The sequence below is a fragment of the Triplophysa rosa genome, linkage group LG10 (genome assembly GCF_024868665.1).
Source record: "Triplophysa rosa linkage group LG10, Trosa_1v2, whole genome shotgun sequence".
In the NCBI taxonomy this organism is placed as follows: Eukaryota; Metazoa; Chordata; class Actinopteri; order Cypriniformes; family Nemacheilidae; genus Triplophysa; species Triplophysa rosa.
Genome location: NC_079899.1, coordinates 2316720 through 2333451, shown reverse-complemented (window position 1 = coordinate 2333451; position 16732 = coordinate 2316720). Strand labels below are relative to the sequence as shown.

The following is a 16732-nucleotide window of genomic DNA, read 5'->3' as shown; positions in this document are numbered from 1 at the left end:
ACATCATCTCCAGCCTGCCAACTACCTTTGATGAACACCAGTTTGCATACAAGACAAACAGATCTACAGAGGATGCTATTGCCACCACTTTTCACAATGCTCACGTCATCTGTTTCCCGTCAGTCACAGCAGGGTTTGTTTATTAGCTTTTACTAGAGCAACCAAATCTAGGAACCCCTTCTAACAACCTCGTAACATCGAGGAATCGGATGACGATTTGCTGGCATCGGACCCTGAAGACTCCCTGGAGCTCCCGGCTTCGGCTGGTCGAGCCCAGGACAAGGCTGATGTGGAGATGTGCCACTAGCATTGGGTTGCAGTGCGCCGCACCACTTTTCTTTCAACGCTCGCGCCTGACTCCTGGTACCTGGATACATTCACTTAAGTTCAGTTTAAGTTCTGTTCACTTCAATGGAACAGTTTTTTTTTTACAGCAATTGCGGTTTATAGGGCTTCTCAATAGTTCAAACTTCCGTTGTCATGACTCTCTCTTTCATTAGCTCTGGTGTCACTTAAAGAAACTATTAGCCAGTGGGATATGATGCTTTTTTGTTCATGACAATGCAAACAGCAATTGAATTTCATAACAATTTTATTTATTAATATGTCAATGAAGATGTGCACACTTTTATCAGAAAATAGCCATTATGTCCTTTTTAACTAGCCCAGTTAATTCAGTCTCTTCAAATGAAATGTATTTTCTCTTTCTGTCATTAGTGAAAGATCAGGATCACCTGTAATCAGCTCTGTGTCTATGAAGAGTGATCATTCTCAAGATGACAGACCAAACTTCAGTGAAAAAACACCATCAGCTACCCAAAGGTAAATAAAAAGTGTTCAGATCTCAACAACTGTGTCAATGACATGTTTTTAAGCCTCGTCAATTTAAGTATTCTGCCGCAAAAAGATCACTCACTGTTTTTGTCAGTCACAGTGCGCAATTGCTGAATTGAGTTCTCTTTCAAGACAACCGTATTAGACAACAGTGCTGAAAATGCAGGACCGATTATGGTTTCATCGTGCTGTGCCGAGCCAGGCTCACGTGGAAATATAACTGTAACCGTTCCAGACTGTGCTTTGAATGGTTCGGCGCAACGGTGGAAAAGTAATGAAACAATCTTACTTAAGCCCCTTGGTACAGTAATAACTGTCAGGTCAATAACTGCATGTGGGTCATCATCCATGTTCTGATCCAGTCTACAAAATCATCCCCTAACCAAACCGTGTTAAAACTGAAAATAAAGAAGGCCATCTGATCAAAGGCCTTTACGGCAAGTAATGAAAGAACAAGGCGATCCATCTTTGTTTGCGTAAACATATGTATTTAGTTTAAAAACCTTCTAATATTATTACAAGAACTACATTCTTTTATGAAGCCAGTGTAGTCCTCTAATAACTCTAATTCCGCCCCGGTACCTTTCTTCCCGGAGGTGCATGAGGAGCTCGCTAAGACCTGGAACATTCCCCTTCTCGGCATGTTCACGACAACCGAACTCCGTCGGCCTGACTTCCTTCGATACGGGGATGGCTAAGGGATATATCGATGTACCCCAGGTTGAGCATGCTGTTGCGGTATATATGTGCCCGCAGTCCACCGCCACCTGGAGGGGTCGACCAAGTCTCTTTTCCAAGGCATGTAGGCTTATGCTGCTGCGGGTCAAGCCGCCTATGCATTCAACCCCATGGCTATCCTGCAAGTCCACCAGGCCAAGGGCTGAAACAACTGGACGAGGGAAGACACGACCCAGCTGTCATGCAGGAACTCTGCATCGCCAGTGACTTCGCTCTTCGGGCGACCGAGGTGAAGGCACGCATGCTGGGTTGTAAGATGTCCACTCTGGTGGTCCAGGAGAGACACCTCTGGTTAAACCTTGCACAGCTGAGAAATGGCGCGAAGGTACACTTCCTTGATGCACCCCTCTCGCAAGGGGGTCTGTTTGGGGATACCTTCGAGGACTTTTCCCAGCAGTTCCCGGCGTCTGCTCCCCACTAGTTCCGCCCCTCCGCAACACCTGCCCCGGCTCCGGCGCCCCCTACTCAGGTGGCCCCCCGTGGATGGAGAGCACGGAGAGCATCCACCCCCTCCCCATCGGCAGCCTGCTAGGAAGAGATCTGCGAAGTGGGCCTGACATTGGGCAAAACTCCAGCCACCACATCGCTGTCGAGTCTCACCAGGACGGTTCCTGCCCCGTCAGATCTCATATCAGGCTATTAGCCAGTGGAAAATTATGCTTATTTATTTAATTTATTATAACAATTTCCTTTAATAATTTGTCAATGAAGATGTAGACACTTTCAGCAGAAAATGCAATTATGTCCTTTTTTTGCAAGCCCAGTTAATTCAATCTCTTAAAATACATTTAAGGTTCTTCCTGTGGTAAAATGTTTATTTCCTTTCTCTTACTGTCATTAGTGAAAGATCAGGATCACCTGTAATCAGCTCTGTGTCTATGAAGAGTGATCATTCTCAAGATGATAGACCAAACTTCAGCGAAAAAACACCATCATCTGTAATCAGCTCTGTGTCTATGAAGAGTGATCATTCTCAAGATGATAGACCAAACTTCAGCGAAAAAACACCATCACCTGTAATCAGCTCTGTGTCTATGAAGAGTGATCATTCTCAAGATGATAGACCAAACTTCAGTGAAAAAACACCATCATCTGTAATCAGCTCTGTGTCTATGAAGAGTGATCGTTCTCAAGATGATAGACCAAACTTCAGTGAAAAAACACCATCAACTACCAAAAGGTAAAAATCAAATCAAACCTATTGACCAAAAATGTTACTAATCATTTATTTAAAAATATCACAATAAAATCATTATCATGAATTCTTACAGCCATAGTGTAGAGAAAAACTGATATTATGACACAGAATGTCTAAAAACAAAGTACTGTACTTTTTAGAATGGTGACTACTGGAATGGACGGGTGTTTAATTTAAGATATGGATGTGGTCATTATGAAGAACACACTCTTTCATTTTTTCTTTCTATTCAGGGCCACCACTGTAATTGTGTCAATTTTCATTTTGTTCTCAAGGTATGGAGGAAAAATATAAAGAAAATCAACAGATACAATATGGATACCTTGCACACATTCTGTGCTTAGAACTTAATGAGCATAATATAGGCTCTTCAAAGTTTACTTTGCGGTTGTCTGATCACTAAGAGAATTTTCTTAAGTCAAAAGAAGGATGCATGCAGTAGTTAGTGAGCCATTAAGTCCCATGTTTAATAGCCCACTTCATTCAGTCTCTTCCTTTAGTAAAATGTATATTTTTCTCTCTGCTTTATATGATTAGTAAAAGAGCAGGATTACCTGTTATCAGATCTATGTCTATGAAGAGTGATCATTCTCAAGTTGACAGACCAAACATCAGTGAAAAAACACCATCAGCTACCAAAGGGTAAAAAATGTTTCTTATTGTAACATGTCATGTGGAAAAGTAACGTCTGTGTTAGAAATTCTGAAATGAGCATTTATTTATTTAGATTCTGCTTCTTAAATTTTCAGTAAATATTCAAGAAACCCACTGCGATTCAGAATGTTCAATGTTCAGTTTTTAATTTATCACCAAAGTAATTACCTGGGACCATAACAAATTTAATAAAGCAGAAAATAAATACATAAAAAATAAAAGTCTAAATTAACAATGTGGGCAAAAATCATTAGATATCGAACAATCAATATATTAACTTAAACTGCAGGGATATTCAATAGCCAGAACTCAGATGCGTTTCATTCGGACCGCAAGATAAAATTAACCATTAAAACATTTGACCGTTTCCTCTTCAATATAACAGAGCTGCAGACATAATCACACGTGCTTAGAGGCATAAGGTGATGATGATCTTTCCCCACTAATATAAATTTTACATACTGATATATCCTTTATTATAATATAGCGCCAAAATGTCTTAGTTTAAGGATTTTCTGTCAGGAGACCGCTTCGTGTGAGATGTACTTGTCACAAACACGAATGGTGCAGTTCCCATCCCTTACCACCAGAGGTCTCATTCCCTGTTAATATTGACTCTCACATTAACTACATTTCTCATAAGCCTGACACTGATCACCTGTCACACCTGTTTCTCGTCAGCTCCCCTATTTAAACACCTCATTCACACTTAGGCCCAATCCCAATTCTACCCCTTAACCTTACACTTTCCCCTACCGCGGTGACGTGAAGGGGTAGGGGTGTCTCAATTCTCTTTTGGTTGGAGGGATAAGGGGAAGGGCCAGATAGCCCTTCAAACAAAGATTTTTCGAGACCTCACTTCAAACGAAGGGCTAAGAGAAATTTCCAACATGGCTGCTCACTCGAGCAAGCAGACCAATAAATGTAAGTAATTTTTGCCGTTAATAAGGATTTTTATAACAATTTTTCATTTTATGTATGTTACATTCAATCTTGTGTTTGTATTTACGGTGAAAAAATCGCTAAAGTTTGCTAGCGGACAGCACTAATTGCACAATATTAGAAAATATAGTTTTATGTCATATACCCGTTGCATCGGCACATGTCCTCTGGCATAACGTTAGGAGCTAGCAATGACGTATGATGACGTATAACAGTGTAGTAGTGGTGTCCCATTTCTTAGCGGAAAATGTGTAACCCTTCCCCTTGCCATTTGTTTTAAGGGGCAAGGGGAAGGGGCGAGGGGTAGGCGAAGGGGTAGAAAATAGAATTGGGATTGGGCCTTAGTCTTTGCGCAGTCTTATTTTGCTCCGTTGAACATTTCTGAGTGTTACGCTTGTTTTTTGCTTGCCTGTTTTTTTTTACTTTTCATTACAGTGCTTTTCCACAAAAGAGATATTTGTGATATTTCAATAAATTTGATATATATTGCAGCCTTACAAGTTTCATTAAATAATTGTATGGTTAAAATGATGATGCTTTAGCCCCATTAGTTCTCATGTTCTTTTTTCATGTGTGATTATAATTAGTAACCAGCGGCAGAGTACCTTAGTAAATATTGGTTTAGAAATTACTCGGTGGACAACACTTAAGGAGCAGAAGGGAATAAAGAGTGATGTAGAACTGGCATCTTTTCTTCTGAACATGTGAGTACACAAACACAATTTTACCCTACAGAGTTTATGTGACACCCTGAGCAGAATCTACATGGGTTGGTTCAGGCCAAAATATGTTTCGCTCATATGTTCCGGCATGATTTTCCTAACCCTTAACTCCTGACAAAGCAGTTCAGGCAAAGAAAATGCGTGTGTAATGTTTATCCTAAAATAGTTATTAGAAGTTTGTTTTTAAAGCATTTTTTAAATTATTATTTTACTGATAAGGGGTGACCATTTTTTTTTGCCAACAGGGTTCAGTTTGAGACATCAGATGCAGGCTTTAAAAATTACAGGTTCCGCAAGAATTTCCAAGAACACCTTCTCTGGATATTTCAGGTAGGAACAAATATTTTTATAAATGTTTGATATACAGTAGGTCTGTTGTAGTGAAAGGATTTTCCCTGTTGTAATTTTGAGGGCTGAACAAGCTCGGTGGTTTTCAATCCTGGTCCTGGGAACCCACCACTCTGGCCATTTTGAATGTCTTCCTTATCAAGCACACTTGACACAGATCATCAGCTCATTAGTTGAGATCTCCATGTCAATGTCATCTTTTTTTATATAGCACTATTAAACACAACCTGGGTTGACCTATGTTCTGCACAAAAAAAAAAACAATTTCAAGAGAACAAACAAAAATACATAAAAAAATTAAAAGCTCCTAATTACAAAAAGCAAAGTCAAAAAGGTAAGTTTTCAACATTGATTTAAAAACAGATAAAGAAGATTCAGATCTGATTCTGAGGGGCAAGGAATTCCACAGTCTAGGGGCAGCGACTGAAAAGGCGCGGTCACCGCTGCACTTCAACCTCAACTTCGGGATGCACAGTAAGCTTTGGTTTGATGACCAGAGAGACAAAATGGGCTGATGTTCAACCAGTAAGTCTGAAAGATAGGAGGGGGCCAAACCGTGTAAGGATTTAAACACTATAAGGAGAATTTAAAAATTTACACGGTATTGCACCGGAAGCCAATGCAGGGAACGTAGCACTGGGGTGATGTGATCTCGTTTTTTAGTGCTTGTTAACAGCCTCGCAGCTGAATTTTGTACTAACTGCAAACGTGATAGGGCTGACTGACCGATCCCGAAATACAGAGAGTTACAGTAATCCAGTCTACATGTAATGAAAGAATGAATTACTTTTTCGAAGTTTTTACTGGACAAGATAGGTTTTACTTTTGCCAGAAGTTGAAGCTGGAAGAAACAGGACTTGACCACCATGTTAATCTGTTTGTCAAACTTTAAGCCATCATCAAAGATAACACCCAGATTTTTTACCCACGGCTTTACGGAGGAGGTTAGCTCACCAAGATTTACATTTGAAGAGCGAGAGTCCGACGTGCCGAACATAATAAATTCCGTTTTATATAAACCAGGCTTTCACATCCGACAGGCAAGCCATGAGTGCTTCCAAACTATTTGAGCTCTGTTTTAGGGGCAGGTAGATTTGCGTGTCATCTGCATAGCAATGGAACGACAGCCTGTGTTTCCTAAAAATAGAGCCCAATGGAAAAAAGAATGGGAGCCAGAATGGAGCTCTGGGGAACACCACATGACAGAGAGGCCACCTCTGAAAAGGAATCACCAATATTTATTCTAAAACCACGATTCGAGAGGTAAGATTTAAACCAATCAAGGGCACGTCCTTTTATGCCCGCACAGTGCTCTAGGCGAGCGAGAAGAATAGTGTGGTCCACAGTGTCAAAAGCAGCGCTCAAGTCCAGGAGCACCAGCGCAGAATGATCCCCAGAATCGCCAGTCAGTAAAATATCATTTAAGACCTTCAGAATGGCCGTTTCAGTCGAGTGATGCTTTCTGAAGCCTGATTGAAAGACCTCAAAGATCATATTATCATCTAAAAATGCCTGTATTTGTTGCAAGACTACTTTTTCTAGGATCTTTGAAATAAAAGGTAAATGAGAGTTGGGTCTAAAATTGGCTAAGACAGCAGGATCTAGATTCAACTTTTTAAGCAAAGGATGAACTGCGGCATGTTTCAACGCATCCGGCACGTTACTAGATTCCAAAGATCGATTTATCAGCGTAACTAGATAGTGGCCTACTGTATCAAAAACAAATTTCAAGAAAAAGGGTGGAACCTCTAAAACCTCAAAAGAAATTTGTAGCCGGTCCTTTTTCCACTTTCGCTCCGCTCTCCTACAAATCTGCCTCAGGGAGCGAGTGTGGTCGTCGATCCAGGGCTCTGATCTGGGTTTGAATTTTGAAGATTTTATAGGAGCAACTGAGTCTAGGACATCTGCCCACTTAGAGTTTAGCCTGAGTAGGAGCTCCTCCAACTAACATTGACTGATTTAATGGCTTCGGAAAAAACTAAAGAGAAATCATTGCTACTAGTAGAGGTGATTAAACGAGACTGACGGGAGAGTTTAGTGACGTTTTGAGTGTTTGAAACCCCAGGAACAGAGAACAACACAGATTTATGGTCATAAAACCCATTTTCAAGAATCTCAAGATCGTAAAGAGAGAAGCCGTGTGTCAGCACAAGGTCAAGTGTATAGCCCAACTGATGAGCGGGGACATTTACATGTTGCTCTAGATCTAATGCATTTAGAGTGGTAAATTCCTTGGCTAAGGAGTCCCCAGAGCAGCAAACATGAACATTAAAGTCACCCAGGATCAGCAGTTTATCATATTTCGTCGTAACATCCCCCAAGAAGTCTGCAAACTCTTTTAAAAAGTTGGTATTGTATTTTGGAGGGCGATATATCAGGGCAACTAACAGTGGAATTTTCAGGTCTAGAGTAAAGAGCTGCAGCTCAAAGCTCTGGTAGTCATTGTTCAGAATAGATCGGCAAGAAAAACAATTTAAAAATGGAAACCAGGCCTCCTCCACGACCAGATATACGAGGCGAGTTTAAAAACGAGCAATTTGGGGGTAACAGTTCAGAGAACGGGCTAAGATCCCCAGTAGAGAGCCACGACTCTGTAATAAATAGGAGATCCAAATCCCGCGACGAGAAAAAGTCTTGAATAATAACCGTCTTATTTACCACTGACCTGGCATTTAGCAGTGCCATCCTATGCCGAGGTGGATTATTGGACGGTACCTCCAAAGTCTCTACCCGTGAAAGAGATCGAAGATGGTTCAGACACACTCCTCCGCGATGGACTTGAGGCGAGCCGTAAGCATGAAGCAAGGCATCCGAAGACGGAGACAATGTAATAATCCGATTTCGCACTGGATCCATGTAGCGACAGCGGATGAAGTAGTCGCCACCCAAGCCCTTCCCGTGGAGACCTCGGCTAGACTGCGTCCCACGTTGTAGAGCCAGGTGAAGTTTCAGCTTAACGGCATGGCCGCTTCGTTTTCCACGCCGTTTCTGACGCTTCCTGGCCGGTAGGGAGCACGGCCAGTGCCGCAAGTAGCCAGGTACGCGGAGGAGGTGAGTAATATGAGCCATTTCGTGCTTGGAGCAGTAGGTCGTTTGTAAAAGGTTGTAGGCTTAGAAGCATTTCTTTGTCATAAACCAGATTCGACCGCACATACTGGGTTAAATAAAACATAAAACCAATTAAAACAAACTTAAAAAAAAGAGACCACGAGACCAGCGGCAAGCCACATACACCGGCGCCGCCATCTCCGGTCTCTGTCCAATCTCTGTCCCTGAACTGAACTGAGTAGCCGTTTGTCAGACCGGACTTGCGAGGCAACCTCGGAGGAACGAACTTGGATGGATGCACCGCATTGACTTCTGGGACTTCAAGCGGGTTCGGTACACACAAGTCTGCATATGCATCCTTGATATCAAGAACACATCTGGGGACTTTCATGCTTTCTCTGTTCTTGAGTAATGGAACCAGTCTTTGACGGTTAATGATCACATGGGGACTTTCATGCTTTCTCTGTTCTTGAGTAATGGAACCGGTCTTTGACGGTTAATGATCACATAGAGCGAGAACACAAGGACACTAAATAACACATTTTGACAGATAACAAAGACCTACAAGATGTGCAGAGCAGTGGGTCCCGAGGAGCAGGATTGAAAACCACTGACATAGCGAATGCAGTATACGGTATGCAGTATATGGTACTTTGATGTCATATGCCGATCAATTTTGCTTGAAGTAGATCACACCTATTGGCAGGGCTGTACGTTAACCTTTAATAGTTGTAGCACAAGTATAAAATGTCTGTTGTCATCTTTAAAAAAATTCAGTTGAAAAATAGTTGAAAAAAGGTCATGTAATCACACGAATAGACAGGTAAATTAGGGGCATATTATTTTTAGTTTACCTAAATTAGTTTTAGTACTGTACAAACGTAATATATTTGTATAATTGTTATAGTAAACTGCAGTAAAAGTCGTAGATACTATATTATTTTTTAATCTTACTATAGTATACCATTATCAAAAAGAAGTATACTTGAAGTTCATTTTTTTAAGTATACTTAAGTAAAGTTCAAGTATATTTTTAAGTATACTTTATGTATTAAGTATGCTAATATCAACGGACTAGTAGTAGTATGCTTGAAAGTGTACTATTTAAATACCCCTTGGGACTAAATTGGCCCACTTTTTACTTTATAAAAGTATACTTTTAAGTGTAACAGTAGTAAACTTTAGAGTACACAACAAGTTTACAATTAAGCTTTCATTTGTACTACAACTACACTTGTTGGTATACTGATAGTTTACTAGTTCAATACTTTTAGCACGTTTAGTCTATGAAAGTACACTTTGAAGTTTACTCCCAGTAAACTATTAATTAAGTAGTTGTTATACTGCAAGTGTACTTGTAGGTTATCTTTAGGTGTACTGGTAGTTTACAAGTAGGTGTACTGGTAGTTTACTAGTTCATTACTTGTAGCACAGTTGTCATTCATAAGGTACACTTTGAAGTGTACTCCCAGTAAACTATTAGTTAAGTAATTTTTATACTGCAAGTGTACTTGTAGGTTATATTTAGGTGTACTGGTAGTTTACTAGTTCATTACTTGTAGCACATTTGTCATTTATAAAAGTACATTTTAAAGTTTACTCTGTTAACTACTAAATTATTTAAAGTATGTTTGTAACCTTTCTTTAGGCGAACTTGCAGATATACTGATAGTTAACTAGATCAATACTTGTAGTACATTTGTAAGTACACTTCAAGGTGTATTCTTAGTAAACTACTAGTTGCTTGTATTTTTTACGAAGATGCTATTTAGATTTTATTTTTGCACTTGTAATATACTGTACAGGTGACTCAAATTCATTAATTACATTACCATATTAGTGTTCACATTACTAGGAAAACATAAGGAAACACAAACTTATCAGATTTTGAAGTAAGCTAAACCAACTAAATAAGTAAATTCAGTTTTCTTCAATTCAAATGTATTTCTTTAGCACGATTTAAATCTTTCACAGCTTTACAAATACATATTAATATCACAAGTATATTAATATAATAAGAAGTGACAGAAGTATAAAACAGGAAATAAGCAATAGTCATAATAAATAGAAAACGTTTCTATATGGTAAATACAAAAAATAGAACCAAATAGAGTCAAAAATTCAATTTGTGGTCACATGTAATAACTGGAAAATATTTGTTTCAGGCATATATATTTTTGACATGTAACAGAGCATATATCATATATGTGAAATGTTTTCAAGGTCATCCATTAATGTCTTTTAAAACAATCACTTTTAGAAGCCTCCAAATGCAGTACTTGTTTAGAAACTTGAATGTCTCTCTCCGACAGGTTTCAATTCAATTCAATTTTATTTATATAGCGCTTTTCACAATGTGCATTGTTCCAAAGCAGCTTTACAGGAGCAAATAAGAAAAACACAGAAAGGTAAAACACAGCACAGTGCATGGTGTTTATAGACCAAGCAAGATCATTATAATAAATAATATCTAATAAATAAATGAATAAATAAATAAATAAATAAATGCAGTCTCCCGGTGAGCAAGCCAACACTGCACTGCTCTGCTGTGGCGAGGAACCCAAACTCCAATGCTGAATAATGGAGAAAAAAAAACCTCGGGAGAAACCAGGCTCAGCCGGGAGGGCCAGATCTCCTCTGACGTGTCATAGCTGCACTCAGTGACCCCGACCAAAGCCACCGAGCAACGTCCACGAAGAACAGGGAGAGCCCACGAGCCGCGACCCAGGAAGCCCCACCCGCCGAAACCGTGCAGGTCCAACCCGGTCTCATTCCGCGATCAACAACAGACAACAGAGGAACAACCAGGGAAAAGTAGTAATGGCATAATTAACTTTATTCCTCTGTTGTCCGACATCGACCACAAAACAAGACCAACCAGACCAGACCCACACAGTCCCAACAAATGAAACGCCCCGAACCACAACCAACAAGCCCCCCCACTCCCTACAACACCCACCCAGCTACCTCCAATCAAAGTCACTGAGTGCAGCCATAACTTCAAACTGCTGTCATGTGATGTAAGTTTAGCATTAAATACCAAGTATTGTAAATTTAGCATTTATGTGACAGGTAGTCCGTCTTTGCTCTCGGCTGGGGATGGAATTGTCTGAGCTGGGCCGGCCAGATGGTCGCCTTTTTCTTGGGTGATAGGGTTTGACACAATCACAGTTCTGTAAGAAAGAAAAACAATATTACAATCACACTTACATTACAAATCAATGTACATGCCTTTTTAAAGAATCAGAAACATCTTCTTTTGTGTACAAGTAACAGAGAAGAAAATGTTTTTTATTGAAATATTGTGTATAAATTTATAGAGTTCTTTCATTTTTTGTTTTTGTGATTTGAACATCAACAACGGCTAAGAGAAATCGGACACCCCACCTTTAATAAGACACAACACATTAGATGTTTGTGACCGATCCTATTAGAGACACGCTAACATCTCAAAGACAGCGCAGAAATGTCATAGCGCCAGAAATAGAAGAAATCACAACATTAACATACTGTATTTAGCAACTGGAGAAATGCAGCTATAGAGATGATTTGGTTCGGTCACAACCTTCTATAGTGATCACACAAACAATTACAGCACTTACAGAAACTTATTGTGTCACTGTTCATTTTCTATCAAATACGTTGACATTAACAGCATGGTAAATAAGAAAATAAAGAAATAATATATATATATATATATACACATATTCATATACATATAGTGCGTGTGTGTGCGCATGTGCGTGAGTACGGTAAAACAGGAACATGTGCAATTTCAAACTAATGACCCTATACTTAAAAGCGCTCTTTTTTCCTTCTTGGTCAACCAACCAATACATAGCAACAGGGTTGCTCCTCACTAAGATAAACGTTTTTGTCTTTTCCTTGCTCAGAGTTTCTCTCAGATTGGTCCTGAATCACATTTAAGCCAAGACTCCTACGTAGAAGTTTTTTAGCTAAATTAAGAACTTTCTTAGAGGATTCTTAGAAGCTTTAAGAATACGGGCCCTGATATACAGACTAGGGGTGATTTTTTTATAAATACACCTTTAATCCATTGTATGACTTGAATGAAACAAACTGACACAAATTTGAGTGGTTCTGGTAGATTTTATGTTTTATGCCAGTATGCAAAAGACAATACTTACTATGTATACTTCCACTTGTTTCAGAACCCAACTTGGAGTATGGAGTAATACTAAAAGATAGGGCTGAAACGATTCCTCGAGCTACTCGAGTAATTCGAATACAAGTAAATCATCGAGGCAATTTTTGTTGCCTCGAAGCCTCGTTTAATCCATTTAACTACAGTACACACGGAGCGCTTCGTTTCCCCACGGACCGTTATTACTGACGCACAGCCCGCTAAACTCTATTCATGTTACAGGGCTCTCAAGTCTCACGCATTCACCGTGAGACACACACATTTTAGTCTGTTCACACGCTCACACGTACAGTATTTCTCATGCTGATAAATAACTGATAGCTTATTGAAATTGTTACTTAGTTTTAGTCTATTTTGCGAGTGAAACTTGTTTTCCGGTTGCATTGAGTCCATAAAACTAGATGCGGACGCCGAATCATGTTATTTACACACGTCATCTGGCTGTTCTGCGTGTCTGAGTGAATGAACTGCACAGTTTAACATGCTACACGCGTGATGCTCATGAATTTGTCTGCATCTGTGCTTTATGAGGACATGAACACATGAACTTCATCTCCAGAGTTGCTCTGAGAGTATATTTCAAGAACGTTTTATTGTTTGAGTTAAGAAACAGATATACTAAAAAATAAGCATCTTTCGACAACCTGCCAAAATAAAAGTCCGGTTAACTCAGTATTTTATGTACAAAGTAGACAAATATATTACTATTTAATAGTAAAAAAAGAAAAAGAAACTAATTTAGATAAACTAAATGCATCATGCATGAGCTGAAGTTAGTTGTTAACCTTTGAAATTATTTTGATTAATGTTTCTTATTTATACATTTTTTTGAATGTAATATGGCAATGTAATGTATTAAATGGGTTAACTTTTCACAGATATTAATGTATGCAATTTCAGCAATAAAAAAATATTTTTTCTAAAAAGGAAACAAATTAGTTGTTCATTTTAAGAGACCCGTCTCATTTTTTCTTGTATATTTAGTATTGCTCTTTAATAAAGAAAAAGTATTTATTATCCGAATACCCGATTAATCGATGGAAAAGTCAGTAGAATACTCGATTACTAAAATAATCAATAGCTGCAGACCTTCAAAAAGCCATTTAGAAATCAAAGATTTACAGCACAGACCAAATTTACCTTACCAACGCAAATCACTAGTTGTGGAATTCATGTTTTAATCTCCATATTAGTCTATATTATACCCATAATAACATTACCTCATCTACAAATAATCAAAACAATTAGAAGTTGCTAGTTTGCTAATCGCAATTCAACACAGTGGAGAAATTTTATTAAAGTCCTATCATGTAATGTTAACGTGGAACTCACTTAACATTACTGTTATGTCGTTAAACAATAAAAAATTCGCCATTCAGCAATAAAAATATCAGAAAATCACCAACATACCTCACCGTGCTGCTTCACTTTCATTCACTCCATTAGTATTCAGATGGACTCCACCTACAGGTTGAACTGTGTAACTGCGCACGAGCAGTACCTGTCATGATTCTGCCTCATAATATCATGTCTTTCTTGGTCTTGTGGCAGAATCATGGCAGAGCCTCATGTTTTGTGTGGAGAGAGGCATGTTATTGTTGGTTCTGACATAATATGCACTCTCTCCGGTCTTGTCTTTGGCCCCGCCCCTCTCGTTTCCTCGTTTAGCTTCCCGCCTGTGTCTCATTACCCACACCTGCCCGTTGTTATCTTCTTTGTTAGTTCCCTTATTTAATGCCCTTGTGTCTGCTGTCCTGTGCTCGTTCGTTTTGCTTCTACGCCTTGTCTGTCTTGCTGTGTGCAACAACCTGGTGACGCATTCCTAGCCTTATCTAAATTACCCTGTATTGTTGCTGTGTTCATTTAGTTTAGTCCCAGTCATGTTACGTTTATTTAGTTTCTTGTTCTCTTGTTTTTGCCCCCACGTGGGTAGTGTTTTGTTCTGTCTTATCATTTAGTCCTGTCCTTGTAACCCCATCATGGGCTTTTGTTTTGGTCTATTTATTAAAGTCTTGTTTGTTAACCCCTTAACCGCTGCCTGCATCTGGGTTCTTCCCTCCTTGTCACTCCCCTGGTCGTGACAAGTACCAATACACACATGTAACTTACACTTGTAAGCACAGATAAATGATGAATATGTTAAGTTTAATCACGTTCTACAATTCAGAGTTGTCATTGCTTTTTAAGCAAGCATTTAAGTTCCACACATTTGTATTTATTTTATTCCAACCCAATTTGGACTTGTTACTGTGTAAACTAAAAGATGTACGTTATAAGACTATATATAAAATATGAAGATTCTGAAGTATGTAAAACTCTGAAGAAAATAAACTTTACTTGCTGTGGCAAAACTTGGCACTCGGTTGCTAAAGTGTATTTAGGTGGTTGCTATGGTGTTGCTAAGGCATTCTGGGTCAATGCAAAGGTGTTGTAAGGTGGTTTCTAGGGTGCTTTAAATAATTGCTGGGGCATGGCTCGATAGCTTCACCGCCATCATATGCACAATCACTTAAAAAAGTCATAGCACACCACTCCTCAATAAACTGCTCAATTTTACACCTTATTTATGGGTCTAGGACAAACAGTGTGGTGCGGTACGAGTTCCCTTTCTGTCGGTCTCTCGACATTGTGTCGAACCGACAGAATGGTGTTTGTCTTGAGAACCTATCATCTTCTTAGTATTTAGAAAAGGCCAATGAAAAATGGCGAATGAATTTGCATGCAGGACTCCTCCCCGGATGTCCGGGTATAAGAGGGAAGCTGGCGTGCTCATTCATTCACCTTTTTGTTCTTCAGAGCCTACGCATCTGATGAGCTTCTGATGATCACCAAAGATCACCAAATGATCTTTGGTGATCATTTTGCTGCTGGAATCTTCGACGTGGTACAGCGGACGGTCCCTTCCTGCAGTGACTCTCCCCTGGGCGTCTCGGCAGTTCCGGAGGTGTTCGAGCAAATTTCCTTTTCTAAAAGAGCAAATTTCTCCAGAGTGGCTTGTCCCGCTGTTCTCATGGGTGCAACACACTCATCGAGGAGGGGGACGGACACAATGCCTGCTTCCAGTACGCTGGGGCAGACGTTGTGGATACGTCCTGCCCGCACTGCGGGCGGTGACGATTCAGACATTGCGTCACGGATGACTGTGTTCCCACGGGACTCAGCCACCACCTCGTTTGCTCCCCGTTCCGTGGCCTGCCGTCCGCTACGGCAAGCAGCAAGGGTGATATGAGGATTACTGTGAGCGATAATCTGCCAGCCACTGGCTCACGGACCGTTCGCACCTCGTCTCGCTCGTCTGACCGTTCCCCAGGAGACGGTCCGCCATCTTATTCCTCAATCACGTATTCGGACACGATGCGTGATGATGAGATGTCTCTTGCAGCATCGGGGGGTGACGTACTGCCATCCCTAACCGGACCTAGTGCTACCAGACGTTGCAACTCCCCAGTAGGGCGGTTCCGTCTGATGTATCCTCATGCTGGTTCCCACCTTGGTAACCCATGACCTCCCCAGGTGGACCTCCACCTCGCGGTTTTCTCTTCAGCCGCACTTTCTTCCCATGAGTTCTCCCCCATCGGTGAGACCATGTTGGTATCTCCACTAGTCTCCTCCCTGCGGTAGGAAGTGGTCTCTGTAGCGCATCCCCCACTTGAGGAAGTAGCGCTTACCCAGTGGCCTTACGGTTCCGGGCGGCTTCTCGCTGTTAGAGAAACAAGGCCGCCGCCTGTGAGGCCGAAGGTAGGGGCCTTCCCACCTTTCAAGAAAGCTCTGGGACCCCCTACCTACCCACTGGTAGGTTACAATTTCGCGGTAGCGCTCACGGCTGACACGCCCAGGCCAGTCACCGTCGCTTCGTTGAGATTGTGACAGGGCACAGTGTTATGGCGTTTTCCATTGGAACCCCATCTGTCGGTTCGACACAACGTCGAGAGACCGACAGAAAGGGAACGTCTCGGTTACGTTTGTAACCTCGGTTCCCTGATGGAGGGAACGAGACGTTGTGTCCTCTTGCCACAACACGTGCTGTCCTCTTGCCACAACATGTGCTGTCCTCTGCAGCAGTCGTGAGAGGTCTCAGGCTCC

At 40.6% G+C, this 16732-nt stretch overlaps 1 protein-coding gene across 1 annotated transcript in view; it reads left to right on the top strand.

Moving 5' to 3' along the window:
* Positions 1-721: 721 nt before the first annotated feature.
* Positions 722-16732, top strand: part of si:ch73-50f9.4 (uncharacterized protein LOC799740 homolog) — a 30863-nt gene continuing 14852 nt past the window's right edge. The window contains exons 1-5 of the mRNA XM_057343551.1: positions 722-822; positions 2414-2752; positions 3308-3412; positions 4954-5070; positions 5334-5418. Coding sequence (XP_057199534.1) covers positions 755-822; positions 2414-2752; positions 3308-3412; positions 4954-5070; positions 5334-5418 — 714 coding nt within the window. The 5' untranslated portion in view covers positions 722-754. The remainder of the gene's footprint in view (positions 823-2413; positions 2753-3307; positions 3413-4953; positions 5071-5333; positions 5419-16732) is intronic.